We start from the raw sequence: 14,184 nt of genomic DNA on the forward strand, positions 1-14,184 counted from the left end.
GGGCAGGAACAGGGGCACAGGCAGGGGAAGGGGAGGCCGTCCTGGCAGGGGCACGGGAAGGGGCAAGGGCAAGGGCAGGAACAGGGGTAGGACCTGGGACTGGGTCTGGGGCAGGTGCAGGGGCAGTGGCCCTGGCAGGGACAGAAGAAGGGAGAGGGGCAGGGGAAGGGGCAGGGACAGGAGCTGGGGCCAGTGCAGGGGTGATGGCCGGTGCGAGGTCAAGGGCAGAAGCTGGGTCTGGGGCAGGAACAGGGGCACTGGGAGGGGTTGGGGAAGGGGTGGGACCAAGGGAGGATCTGGGTCAAAGGCCAGAACAGGAGCACAGGCAGGGGCAGGGGAAGTGGGAACGGCAGGAGCAGGGGTGGGGGCAGGATCAGGAGCCAGCTCTCCCTGGACAGCATCAGCATCTCCGTGGGCAGGCGCCCGGGCACCTGTCGGCTCCTGGTCTCCCGCTGAAGTGTCTCCGGTCACCATCTCCCCGTCCGGAGTTGCTGAAGTTGGGAGTGGGTCTAGCTCCTCCGCTGGAGTAGCTGTGAGAGGAGAGAAGGTCAGCCGCGGGCCTGCCTCTCCCTGTGGCTTTGCAGAGACAGAGCCCAGCCCGGGGCCTCCCGGAGAAGCCGCAGCCACGAAGGGACCCTCAGAGGGATGTCTCCCCGACTGCAGTCCACTCCTGGGTGCTCTGAGCCAAGTCGTGGCTCCTGGCCCCACACCAGCCCGTGGGGGCTTCTCCCTGTGGGGCCCAGCACCGACCCATCCCCACACAGCCAGGGGCACCCCATCCCAGCCTTCTCACCCTCGGACGTGGCCTCCGTGGGCTCCGTGTCCCGGAACGCAGTCCAGTGGAGTACCGCGGGCAGTGGTCTGGGAGGTACCGGAGGCCTTCCCAGGACCGGGGACTCCGGGGTCAGGGAGGAGTGCGTGTCTTCCCGCCTCCTTCCTCTTTCATCCGTGGCCTGCCAAGGCAGAGACGGGGAGTGTGCAAGAGGCATCAGAGCCCTGCCCGGCCATCCCCACCGTCCTCCCGCCCAGCGCCCCAGCTTCTCCCGGATCCCGCGCACACCTGCGCGTGCACAGCCCCGCACCTGGGTCAGTGACCCGTCCCTGCAGGGTCTCAGGATAAACCCTGGGCAGAAGGGTGCAGCCCCCACACCCCGTTCCACCTAGCCAGCCTTCACCTGGGGTGTGAACATGACCTGCCCACCAGGCATCTGATCCCTCATCAGCCTGCTCCTGCTCGGGCATCTCCACCCCAATGAGCTCTCTTCACAAACACACACACACACGCACACACACGCACACACACACGGGGAGGAGACCTAGGGCTACATGGGTCGATCAGAAGGTGTGGGGCTGGCTGACTGTGAGCCTCCCGGTGTCACCTTTGGATTCTTTTTGCCAAAGGGCCAGAGGCGTCGGGCAACCCTGACAGGACCTGCCCAGTGAGGGTTCGTGTTTGGCGGGAGAGCTCTCCTCCGCCCGCGTCCTCTGGACGTCGGCAGGCAGCACAAGAACATGTCGCTTCCTTCAGGATCTGCGCAGAAATGAGCCGGGCAGGGGGGTTTCTCTGGAATGTGGGTGCCTGGATACGTGGGTTCCAATTCCGTTGGGCTCTGTCGTCAGGGAAGTGAGGTCACCCCTGCCTGGGGGCTCCTTACCCGACTTCCTCCTCTCACCAGAGCTCCCTGAGGGCGCCCCTCCCCCAGCTGCTCAAGGCTCACCCTCCACCCCGTGCCCTGTCTATACAGTGAGCCCCACACGGCCTCCCCACAGCCCCTGGGAGGCCTGGGTGCAGCCGCTGTCCCCGCTGTGAGGGCACAGAGCTGCCTTCAGACCGGGCTCCTGCTCCTGCCCAGGACTGTGAGCCCAGACACACCCTGTAGCTCTCAGAGCCTCCCCGGTCTCCCCGTCTGCACATGGGGGCTGTTCTGGCTTCGACTTCTAGGGATGCCATCAGGGGTAGGACCTCTGCATACGTTCCATCCCCGCTCTCCCAGGAGGCTGGTGCACACACCTGGCAAGGCACGGGTGAGCCAGGGGCTGGGCGGGGGCATGGAACACAGCCCAGAGGGGCCCGGATCTGCTCTGGGATCCAGGCAAAGCCACCCTCCTCCTGCCTGGGTCCCCTCCCCCGTGGCAAGGTTGCAGTGCATGGCTTCTGACCTTGGTGACCCAGACTTCCCGGGGCTCCCATTAGGTTGAGGTCCAAGGGCCTCGTCTGCGCCCATGGGCTGGGCAGCCCCCACAGTGGTTCCCGGGCATTCCCGAATCCGTCCTCCCAGGGTGGATGGCCCGTGGGACTGAGAAGGGGACAACATGGTTGGCTGTCAATTCCCAGCTGATTGAGGAACGTCTGTGACTTCTCCTGGTTCCCTCTCTCGTGTGTTCAGTGTCTGTGTCTGTCTTTGTCTTGGTCTCTGTGTCTGCGTCTGTGTCGGTTTCTGTGTGTCTCACAGGAGCAGGATCTGTGGGCTCCAGGGGTGATGGGAGAAACCTCAGAAGTCTCCCTTGTCCCCGTTTCCCTCTCCTGTGCTGGTGCTTGGTCCCTAGCTAAGGCCTTCTCCCCCTGAGCAGAGCACTGACTCTGGAACGTCTTCCCAATGGGGACCCTGAGGCTGCAACGAGGAGGGTCCTGACCTTGGTCCCCAGACCAGGGGTCTAGTGCTCTGCCACCTTCTGCAAGCCCACAATGTCAGCCCCCCGAGCCTCCAGGCTGTCCTCTGCTCAGAAGGACCTCGAGGGAGTATAAAGCATTTTCCCAAGACTGGGAGCACAGTGGGTCAGGGAGAGAGATTCAAGGCCAACAGGCTCTTCTAGCAGCCTGTGGGAGCCTAGGGACACCCTGTCTCTATGGCCCCATTGATAGAAGAGGAAGGGGAGGCCTTCGGTGTTGTAGCCCTGTCCACACTGGGGGGTTACCTCTTCCTACTTCCCGTAGTCCAGGGTGGTGATGGACACCAGGCCCCAGACCCTGTCCCCACCCAGTGCCCTGGCAAAGCCCCTGGGCCTCTTGGGGACCCGTTGACCATCAGCCTGTCCTGTCTCCCCTCCCCATGCTATGGATCTCGGTCCTTGCCAGGAGTCCTGATGCCCCTGACCCCATGGCCCAGCTGTCTCCAACCTCTTTCTTCTTTCCTCCTTGTTACCCACCATCTTCCCAGGGTGTCTCCCCCTCTGACCCCTAGCTGGGCAGAGTGGTGTGTGTGTGTGTGTGTGTGTGTGTGTGTGTGTACGCACACGCGCGCGCTCAAACACGTATGCCTCTAGCTGTCTGGGGATGCCCGAGGTCATGTCCGCACATGGGATGGGGTGGGGAGGTCTCCCTAAGGATCTGAGGAGCTCTCACCCTCCAAGCAAACCTCATGGGAGGGTCGGGCTTGCCTAGGACTGGAGGGAAGCTCTGCTCCTTGGACTCTGTAGCCGTCTTTTGTCCTGGGCCAGTCCCTGCCTCTCTTGACCCCAGGTTCCCAACTGTCCCTGAGGGTTGGACATGGAAACGCTTGAACCTGGCCGTTCCTCCAGGGGTAGGTGGAGGTGGAGGAAAGGTGCACCAGGCACACAGACCTCCATTCCGAGAGGGCCAGGTGTGCCCAGGAGACCTGCACACCGCACCTGTGCCATGACCCAGCCTTGCGGTGGATATGTTCGCGACCATGGCGCTGTCCCTGACGGGTCCCCCATGTTCGCTCACCACTGCCAAGTGCTCTGTGGCCCCGAAGTCTGCTGAGCACCAGAACCATGCCTATCCTGGGTAGCAAGGCTCGGGGTGCCAGGCCAGGCGGGTTGGACATCTGGGGATGCAAAGGTCATCGAGTACCCCCCACCCAGCTGGCCTGGAATTCAGAATCCCTCCCAGGGTCCCGCTCAAGGCGGGCTCGAGCCAGAGGACTTGGACACATCCGTGGAGGCCAAATCAGGGCAGGGAGATCAGTGGGCCCCTTCAACTTCTCCTCTCTCCCTCTGCTTGGTCTTCCTGGTAGTTCCCTGGGACAGAGGTCCAGGCTGTCCTCGGATTTAGCCCTGGCTTGAGTCAGTGGGTGGGAAGGAGGACAGGGAAGGTTAGGGTTTGATTAGGGGTTTGTTTTAGGGTGAGGGTCACAGTTAGTGTCAGGGTCAGGGTCAGGGTCAGGGTCAGGGTCAGGGTTAGGGTTAGAGTTAGAGTCAGGGTTAGGTTCAGGGTGAGGGTGAGGGTCAAGTTCATGGTTAAGGTCAGGGCCAGGGTTATGTTTAGGGTCAGGGTCAGGGTTCGGTTTACGGTCAAGGTTAGGGTCAGGGTCAGGGTTCGGTTAGGGATAGGGTTAGGGTTAGGGTCAGGGACAGGGTTAGGGTTAGGGTTAGTGTTAGACAGGGTTAGGGTCAGTGTTAGAGTTAGGGTTAGTGTTAGGGTCAGGGTCAGTGTTAAGGTCCGTTTCAGGGTCAGGGTTAGGGGCAGGGTCCGGACTAGGGTCAGGGTCAGGGTTAGGTTAGGCACAGTGTTAGGGTTAGGACTAGGGTCAGGGTTAGGGTCAGAGTTTGGGTCAGGTTCAGGGTCAGGGTTTGGGTCAGGGTGTGGGGTAGGGTCAGTGTCAGGGTTAGGTTAGGCACAGGGTTAGGGTTAGGGTTAGGGTCAGGGTCCATTTTAGGGTCAGGGTCAGGGTTACGTTTAGGGTTAGGGTTAGACTCAGGGTCAGTGTTAGGGTCAGGGTTAGCGTCAGGGTCAGGCTCAGTGTTAGGGTCAGGATAGGGTCAAGGTCAGGTTCAGGATTAGGGTTAGTGTTAGGGTCAGGATCACAGTCATGGTCATGGTCAGGGTTAGGGTTAGTGTTAGGTTTAGGTTTAGGATTAGGCTTCGGGTTAGGCTTCAGTGTTAGGATTCGAGGTTAGGGTTCGTGTTCGTGTTCCGGTTCGTGGTTAGGGTTATGGGTTAGGTTTCGGCTTCAGGTTTGGGTTCGGCTTAGTGTTGGGTTAGGGTTAGGGTTAGGGTTAGGGTCAAGGTCAGGGAAAGGGTACGGGTTAGTGTTAAGGTTGGGGGTAAGGGTTAGTATTAGGGTTAGGGTTAGGGTTAGGGTTAGACAGAGTTAGGGTTACGTTTAGTGTTAAGGTTAGGGTCAGGCTCACAGTCAGGGTCAGGGCTAGATTTAGGGTCAGGATCCGTGTTAGGGTCACGGTCAGGGTTACGTTTAGGCTTAGGGTTAGGGTCAGGCTCATAGGGTTAGGGTTAGGTTAGCGTCAGAGTCGGGGTCAGTGTTAGGGTCAGAGTTAGGGTCAGGGTTAGGGTTAGTGTTAGGGTCAGGCTCACAGTCAGGGGCATGGTCCAGGTTAAGGGTGAGTGTTAGGGTCAGGTTTAGGATTAGGGTTAGGATTAGGGTTCGGGTTAGGGTTCACGGTTAGGATTTGAGGTTAGGGTTCACGTTCCCATTCAGGTTGCGTGTTAGGGTTATGGGTTAGGGTGCGGGTTCCTGGTTTGGGTTTGGCTTATTATTGAGCTTCTGGATTGGGTTAGGATTAGGGTTATGGTTAGGTTCAAGATTAGTTTCTGGGTCAGGGATATATTAAGGATAGGGTTAGGGTTAGGGTCAGGGACAGGGTTAGGGTTAGGGTTTGGGGTTAGGGTCAGGTTTAGAGTTAGGGTTAGGGTTAGACAGGGTAACGGTCAGGGTTAGGGTCGGGGTTAGGGTTAGGCTTAGGGTCAGGGTCCGTGGTAGGGTGAGGGTCAGCGTTACGTTTTGGGTTAGGGTTAGGCTCAGGCTCACCGACAGGGTCTCCGTTAGGTTTAGGGTCAAGGTCGGGGTCAGTGTTAGGGTCAGGGTTAGGGTCAGTGTCCGGGTCCATTTTACGGTTAACGTTAGGGTCAGACTCACAGTCAGAGTCAGGGTTAAGGTTAGGGGTTAGTGTTCGGTTTAGGTTTCAGATTAGGGTCCGGATTAGGGTTCAGGTTAGGGTTCAGGGTTATGATTCGAAGTTAGGGGTCAGGTTTGCGTTCAGATTCGGGGTTCGGGTTATGGGTTAGGGTTCGGGTTCCGTTTCGGGTTAGGGTTCGTATTGGAGTTCTGATTCCAGTTAGGATTAGGCCCTGAGTGGTGGCTCGGGGCAGGTCCATCTGTCCTCCCAGTGCTGACCTTCCTTCTCCTTGGCCTTCTGTCATCCTGGAGCCTCTCCACCTCCTCCTTACACTATTATGAATGTCCCCAGGAGCAGCGTGGCAGGCGTGGGGTCTCAGGAGGGGCTGACACGATCCTGGGCCCCAGACAACACTGAGAATGTAGCCCCAGGACATTCTGTCCTGAGGACTGGGATGAGGATCCCATCCATCTCCTTGGGCATGAACACTGCTCCATTCCTTGCTGTCTCCACCACTGCTGTGCCAAATCCTACTGAAAACACATCTGTGACTAACCGAGCCCGAGTTTCTGGGGCTGAGTCCCAGGCTGAGCCCTGCTAGGTGATAGGTGCACCTGTGGCCTGGGATGGGTGCCGCTCACTGTTGTCCCAGACAGGGGTGCCTGTCCCCCTTCTCTGCAGGGGACCTGCATTGGACCTCTGCTTCCTCACGTTCTCCCCAGGGCTGCTGGTCCCCAGGCCAGACACCTGCCAGTCGGAGGGTGACCAGCACTGCCTCCCCAGGGTTTCCTTTGCCTGAGTCCTTCCCCGGGAGCTCCTGCATCTCCTGACACATCCTCCCTGTGTGCCTCTCCTCCGCCTTGAACTTGCACGTGTTTCGTCTCTGTCCCTGTCTCTGTCCCTGTGGGACCCAGTGACTTGGAGCATGGATCGGAGCAGACCCATGGGAAACCTTTCTCTGGCCTAGGGTTGTGAGCGACGCTTTTGCCCTCTGCGGTGTGTCTTCCAGCTTTCAGCATTTGCCTGGTTTCTGTGGGGGCCACAGGAGGAAACAGCCGTGTCCTGTCTGGGGACCGACTGTGGGGTCCCAGCAGGAACAGGGGCCTTGGCCCCGACATTGTGCCCAGAATTCCTAAAGGGGTCCCTAGGATGACATCTCCTCTGGAACCCATTGGGCGTCTCAACATCCAATAAGGGAAATTCTAGGTCAAACAGAGAGAAGAAACAAAAACATAACAAAACAAAACCCTAAACGAGTGCCCTTTGAAAATAGGTGCAGACACAAAGGCACCTAGTGAGGGATTCCACTTCCAGAAACCTCCAGAACACGTGCAGGAACAGAAAGAGAAAGCAGCTCCGGGGTTGCGAGGGGCCAGGCTGGGGGAGCGATGGGCAGGGAGGGCTTGGGCTCAGGGTCCCCACTGGGGAAGGAGCTATCCTGCAGCGAGGTTCTGCGGTGTGGTGGCCCGGCGTCGGGAATGGACTTCAAGCTCACGATGTGTTCAAGGGCAAACAAGAACTTTTATTTAAAATAAATAATACACAGCATACAGGAGATGGACGGCGACGATAACGGTGACTACATACAGGAGAGGAAGAACACCGGGGGAGGGGAGGAAACGTTCTGGGGGGATGTCGGGGTCAGGGGATGGAACGGACGGTACTTTTATGGGGAGATCTCCCCGCAGGGTTGTGGGCTCTGGATGCGGGTCTGGGAGCCCCGCAGGAGAAGGTGTAGGGGCAGGGGTTGGGCTAGGGGCGGGGACAGGGTCAGCAGTCGTGGCCAGTGCAGGACCCAGAGCAGGAGCTGGGTCAGAGACAGGAACAGGAGCACAGGCCAGGGCAGGGAAGGGAGCAGGAGCAAATGATAGGGACTGGGTCTGGGGCGGGAATAGGGGCCTAGGCAGGGGCAGGGGCAGGGATGGCGGCAGTTGAAGGGGAAGAAGCAGGGGCAGGGTCTGGGTCTGGGGCAGGAACAGGGGCACAGGCAGGGGAAGGGGAGGCCGTCCTGGCAGGGGCACGGGAAGGGGCAAGGGAAAGGGCAGGAACAGGGGTAGGACCTGGGACTGGGTCTGGGGCAGGTGCAGGGGCAGTGGCCCTGGCAGGGACAGAAGAAGGGAGAGGGGCAGGGGAAGGGGCAGGGACAGGAGCTGGGGCCAGTGCAGGGGTGATGGCCGGTGCGAGGTCAAGGGCAGAAGCTGGGTCTGGGGCAGGAACAGGGGCACTGGGAGGGGTTGGGGAAGGGGTGGGACCAAGGGAGGATCTGGGTCAAAGGCCAGAACAGGAGCACAGGCAGGGGCAGGGGAAGTGGGAACGGCAGGAGCAGGGGTGGGGGCAGGATCAGGAGCCAGCTCTCCCTGGACAGCATCAGCATCTCCGTGGGCAGGCGCCCGGGCACCTGTCGGCTCCTGGTCTCCCGCTGAAGTGTCTCCGGTCACCATCTCCCCGTCCGGAGTTGCTGAAGTTGGGAGTGGGTCTAGCTCCTCCGCTGGAGTAGCTGTGAGAGGAGAGAAGGTCAGCCGCGGGCCTGCCTCTCCCTGTGGCTTTGCAGAGACAGAGCCCAGCCCGGGGCCTCCCGGAGAAGCCGCAGCCACGAAGGGACCCTCAGAGGGATGTCTCCCCGACTGCAGTCCACTCCTGGGTGCTCTGAGCCAAGTCGTGGCTCCTGGCCCCACACCAGCCCGTGGGGGCTTCTCCCTGTGGGGCCCAGCACCGACCCATCCCCACACAGCCAGGGGCACCCCATCCCAGCCTTCTCACCCTCGGACGTGGCCTCCGTGGGCTCCGTGTCCAGGTCCGCAGTCCAGTGGAGTACCGCGGGCAGTGGTCTGGGAGGTACCGGAGGCCTTCCCAGGACCGGGGACTCCGGGGTCAGGGAGGAGTGCGTGTCTTCCCGCCTCCTTCCTCTTTCATCCGTGGCCTGCCAAGGCAGAGACGGGGAGTGTGCAAGAGGCATCAGAGCCCTGCCCGGCCATCCCCACCGTCCTCCCGCCCAGCGCCCCAGCTTCTCCCGGATCCCACGCAGACCTGCGCGTGCACAGCCCCGCACCTGGGTCAGTGACCCGTCCCTGCAGGGTCTCAGGATAAACCCTGGGCAGAAGGGTGCAGCCCCCACACCCCGTTCCACCTAGCCAGCCTTCACCTGGGGTGTGAACATGACCTGCCCACCAGGCATCTGATCCCTCATCAGCCTGCTCCTGCTCGGGCATCTCCACCCCAATGAGCTCTCTTCACAAACACACACACACGCACACACACGCACACACACACGGGGAGGAGACCTAGGGCTACATGGGTCGATCAGAAGGTGTGGGGCTGGCTGACTGTGAGCCTCCCGGTGTCACCTTTGGATTCTTTTTGCCAAAGGGCCAGAGGCGTCGGGCAACCCTGACAGGACCTGCCCAGTGAGGGTTCGTGTTTGGCGGGAGAGCTCTCCTCCGCCCGCGTCCTCTGGACGTCGGCAGGCAGCACAAGAACATGTCGCTTCCTTCAGGATCTGCGCAGAAATGAGCCGGGCAGGGGGGTTTCTCTGGAATGTGGGTGCCTGGATACGTGGGTTCCAATTCCGTTGGGCTCTGTCGTCAGGGAAGTGAGGTCACCCCTGCCTGGGGGCTCCTTACCCGACTTCCTCCTCTCACCAGAGCTCCCTGAGGGCGCCCCTCCCCCAGCTGCTCAAGGCTCACCCTCCGCCCCGTGCCCTGTCTATACAGTGAGCCCCACACGGCCTCCCCACAGCCCCTGGGAGGCCTGGGTGCAGCCGCTGTCCCCGCTGTGAGGGCACAGAGCTGCCTTCAGACCGGGCTCCTGCTCCTGCCCAGGACTGTGAGCCCAGACACACCCTGTAGCTCTCAGAGCCTCCCCGGTCTCCCCGTCTGCACATGGGGGCTGTTCTGGCTTCGACTTCTAGGGATGCCATCAGGGGTAGGACCTCTGCATACGTTCCATCCCCGCTCTCCCAGGAGGCTGGTGCACACACCTGGCAAGGCACGGGTGAGCCAGGGGCTGGGCGGGGGCATGGAACACAGCCCAGAGGGGCCCGGATCTGCTCTGGGATCCAGGCAAAGCCACCCTCCGCCTGCCTGGGTCCCCTCCCCCGTGGCAAGGTTGCAGTGCATGGCTTCTGACCTTGGTGACCCAGACTTCCCGGGGCTCCCATTAGGTTGAGGTCCAAGGGCCTCGTCTGCGCCCATGGGCTGGGCAGCCCCCACAGTGGTTCCCGGGCATTCCCGAATCCGTCCTCCCAGGGTGGATGGCCCGTGGGACTGAGAAGGGGACAACATGGTTGGCTGTCAATTCCCAGCTGATTGAGGAACGTCTGTGACTTCTCCTGGTTCCCTCTCTCGTGTGTTCAGTGTCTGTGTCTGTCTTTGTCTTGGTCTCTGTGTCTGCGTCTGTCTCGGTTTCTGTGTGTCTCACAGGAGCAGGATCTGTGGGCTCCAGGGGTGATGGGAGAAACCTCAGAAGTCTCCCTTGTCCCCGTTTCCCTCTCCTGTGCTGGTGCTTGGTCCCTAGCTAAGGCCTTCTCCCCCTGAGCAGAGCACTGACTCTGGAACGTCTTCCCAATGGGGACCCTGAGGCTGCAACGAGGAGGGTCCTGACCTTGGTCCCCAGACCAGGGGTCTAGTGCTCTGCCACCTTCTGCAAGCCCACAATGTCAGCCCCCCGAGCCTCCAGGCTGTCCTGTGCTCAGAAGGACCTCGAGGGAGTATAAAGCATTTTCCCAAGACTGGGAGCACAGTGGGTCAGGGAGAGAGATTCAAGGCCAACAGGCTCTTCTAGCAGCCTGTGGGAGCCTAGGGACACCCTGTCTCTATGGCCCCATTGATAGAAGAGGAAGGGGAGGCCTTCGGTGTTGTAGCCCTGTCCACACTGGGGGGTTACCTCTTCCTACTTCCCGTAGTCCAGGGTGGTGATGGACACCAGGCCCCAGACCCTGTCCCCACCCAGTGCCCTGGCAAAGCCCCTGGGCCTCTTGGGGACCCGTTGACCATCAGCCTGTCCTGTCTCCCCTCCCCATGCTATGGATCTCGGTCCTTGCCAGGAGTCCTGATGCCCCTGACCCCATGGCCCAGCTGTCTCCAACCTCTTTCTTCTTTCCTCCTTGTTACCCACCATCTTCCCAGGGTGTCTCCCCCTCTGACCCCTAGCTGGGCAGAGTGGTGTGTGTGTGTGTGTGTGTGTGTGTGTGTGTGTACGCACACGCGCGCGCTCAAACACGTATGCCTCTAGCTGTCTGGGGATGCCCGAGGTCATGTCCGCACATGGGATGGGGTGGGGAGGTCTCCCTAAGGATCTGAGGAGCTCTCACCCTCCAAGCAAACCTCATGGGAGGGTCGGGCTTGCCTAGGACTGGAGGGAAGCTCTGCTCCTTGGACTCTGTAGCCGTCTTTTGTCCTGGGCCAGTCCCTGCCTCTCTTGACCCCAGGTTCCCAACTGTCCCTGAGGGTTGGACATGGAAACGCTTGAACCTGGCCGTTCCTCCAGGGGTAGGTGGAGGTGGAGGAAAGGTGCACCAGGCACACAGACCTCCATTCCGAGAGGGCCAGGTGTGCCCAGGAGACCTGCACACCGCACCTGTGCCATGACCCAGCCTTGCGGTGGATATGTTCGCGACCATGGCGCTGTCCCTGACGGGTCCCCCATGTTCGCTCACCACTGCCAAGTGCTCTGTGGCCCCGAAGTCTGCTGAGCACCAGAACCATGCCTATCCTGGGTAGCAAGGCTCGGGGTGCCAGGCCAGGCGGGTTGGACATCTGGGGATGCAAAGGTCATCGAGTACCCCCCACCCAGCTGGCCTGGAATTCAGAATCCCTCCCAGGGTCCCGCTCAAGGCGGGCTCGAGCCAGAGGACTTGGACACATCCGTGGAGGCCAAATCAGGGCAGGGAGATCAGTGGGCCCCTTCAACTTCTCCTCTCTCCCTCTGCTTGGTCTTCCTGGTAGTTCCCTGGGACAGAGGTCCAGGCTGTCCTCGGATTTAGCCCTGGCTTGAGTCAGTGGGTGGGAAGGAGGACAGGGAAGGTTAGGGTTTGATTAGGGGTTTGTTTTAGGGTGAGGGTCACAGTTAGTGTCAGGGTCAGGGTCAGGGTCAGGGTCAGGGTTAGGGTTAGAGTTAGAGTCAGGGTTAGGTTCAGGGTGAGGGTGAGGGTCAAGTTCATGGTTAAGGTCAGGGCCAGGGTTATGTTTAGGGTCAGGGTCAGGGTTCGGTTTACGGTCAAGGTTAGGGTCAGGGTCAGGGTTCGGTTAGGGATAGGGTTAGGGTTAGGGTCAGGGACAGGGTTAGGGTTAGGGTTAGTGTTAGACAGGGTTAGGGTCAGTGTTAGAGTTAGGGTTAGTGTTAGGGTCAGGGTCAGTGTTAAGGTCCGTTTCAGGGTCAGGGTTAGGGGCAGGGTCCGGACCTGGGTCAGGGTCAGGGTTAGGTTAGGCACCGTGTTAGGGTTAGGACTAGGGTCAGGGTTAGGGTCAGAGTTTGGGTCAGGTTCAGGGTCAGGGTCAGGGTTTGGGTCAGGGTGTGGGGTAGGGTCAGTGTCAGGGTTAGGTTAGGCACAGGGTTAGGGTTAGGGTTAGGGTCAGGGTCCATTTTAGGGTCAGGGTCAGGGTTACGTTTAGGGTTAGGGTTAGACTCAGGGTCAGTGTTAGGGTCGGGGTTAGCGTCAGGGTCAGGCTCAGTGTTAGGGTCAGGATAGGGTCAAGGTCAGGTTCAGGATTAGGGTTAGTGTTAGGGTCAGGATCACAGTCATGGTCATGGTCAGGGTTAGGGTTAGTGTTAGGTTTAGGTTTAGGATTAGGCTTCGGGTTAGGCTTCAGTGTTAGGATTCGAGGTTAGGGTTCGTGTTCGTGTTCCGGTTCGTGGTTAGGGTTATGGGTTAGGTTTCGGGTTCCGGTTTGGGTTCGGCTTAGTGTTGGGTTAGGGTTAGGGTTAGGGTTAGGGTCAAGGTCAGGGAAAGGGTACGGGTTAGTGTTAAGGTTGGGGGTAAGGGTTAGTATTAGGGTTAGGGTTAGGGTTAGGGTTAGACAGAGTTAGGGTTACGTTTAGTGTTAAGGTTAGGGTCAGGCTCACAGTCAGGGTCAGGGCTAGATTTAGGGTCAGGATCCGTGTTAGGGTCACGGTCAGGGTTACGTTTAGGCTTAGGGTTAGGGTCAGGCTCATAGGGTTAGGGTTAGGTTAGCGTCAGAGTCGGGGTCAGTGTTAGCGTCAGAGTTAGGGTCAGGGTTAGGGTTAGTGTTAGGGTCAGGCTCACAGTCAGGGGCATGGTCCAGGTTAAGGGTGAGTGTTAGGGTCAGGTTTAGGATTAGGGTTAGGATTAGGGTTCGGGTTAGGGTTCACGGTTAGGATTTGAGGTTAGGGTTCACGTTCCCATTCAGGTTGGGGGTTAGGGTTATGGGTTAGGGTCGGGTTCCTGGTTTGGGTTTGGCTTATTATTGAGCTTCTGGATTGGGTTAGGATTAGGGTTATGGTTAGGTTCAAGATTAGTTTCTGGGTCAGGGATATATTAAGGATAGGGTTAGGGTTAGGGTCAGGGACAGGGTTCGGGTTAGGGTTTGGGGTTAGGGTCAGGTTTAGAGTTAGGGTTAGGGTTAGACAGGGTAACGGTCAGGGTTAGGGTCGGGGTTAGGGTTAGGCTTAGGGTCAGGGTCCGTGGTAGGGTGAGGGTCAGCGTTACGTTTTGGGTTAGGGTTAGGCTCAGGCTCACCGACAGGGTCTCCGTTAGGTTTAGGGTCAAGGTCGGGGTCAGTGTTAGGGTCAGGGTTAGGGTCAGTGTCCGGGTCCATTTTACGGTTAACGTTAGGGTCAGACTCACAGTCAGAGTCAGGGTTAAGGTTAGGGGTTAGTGTTCGGTTTAGGTTTCAGATTAGGGTCCGGATTAGGGTTCAGGTTAGGGTTCAGGGTTATGATTCGAAGTTAGGGGTCAGGTTTGCGTTCAGATTCGGGGTTCGGGTTATGGGTTAGGGTTCGGGTTCCGTTTCGGGTTAGGGTTCGTATTGGAGTTCTGATTCCAGTTAGGATTAGGCCCTGAGTGGTGGCTCGGGGCAGGTCCATCTGTCCTCCCAGTGCTGACCTTCCTTCTCCTTGGCCTTCTGTCATCCTGGAGCCTCTCCACCTCCTCCTTACACTATTATGAATGTCCCCAGGAGCAGCGTGGCAGGCGTGGGGTCTCAGGAGGGGCTGACACGATCCTGGGCCCCAGACAACACTGAGAATGTAGCCCCAGGACATTCTGTCCTGAGGACTGGGATGAGGATCCCATCCATCTCCTTGGGCATGAACACTGCTCCATTCCTTGCTGTCTCCACCACTGCTGTGCCAAATCCTACTGAAAACACATCTGTGACTAACCGAGCCCGAGTTTCTGGGGCTGAGTCCCAG

The 14,184-nt window shown here is 59.5% G+C and overlaps 1 protein-coding gene across 1 annotated transcript; it reads right to left on the reverse strand.

Moving 5' to 3' along the window:
- Nucleotides 1-7,483: 7,483 nt before the first annotated feature.
- On the reverse strand, nucleotides 7,484-9,514 carry LOC125097436 (WAS/WASL-interacting protein family member 3-like). Its single transcript, XM_047724964.1, has 4 exons — nucleotides 9,162-9,514; nucleotides 8,578-8,737; nucleotides 7,839-8,314; nucleotides 7,484-7,624 (listed from the first exon to the last, which is right to left on the reverse strand). Exons 1-4 carry the CDS (start codon nucleotides 9,294-9,296, stop codon nucleotides 7,484-7,486), a joined length of 912 nt encoding a protein of 303 aa, XP_047580920.1. The 5' UTR covers nucleotides 9,297-9,514.
- Between the last annotated feature and the right edge of the window lie 4,670 nt (nucleotides 9,515-14,184).

This window comes from Lutra lutra, chromosome 4 (genome assembly GCF_902655055.1).
Source record: "Lutra lutra chromosome 4, mLutLut1.2, whole genome shotgun sequence".
Taxonomy (NCBI): Eukaryota; Metazoa; Chordata; class Mammalia; order Carnivora; family Mustelidae; genus Lutra; species Lutra lutra.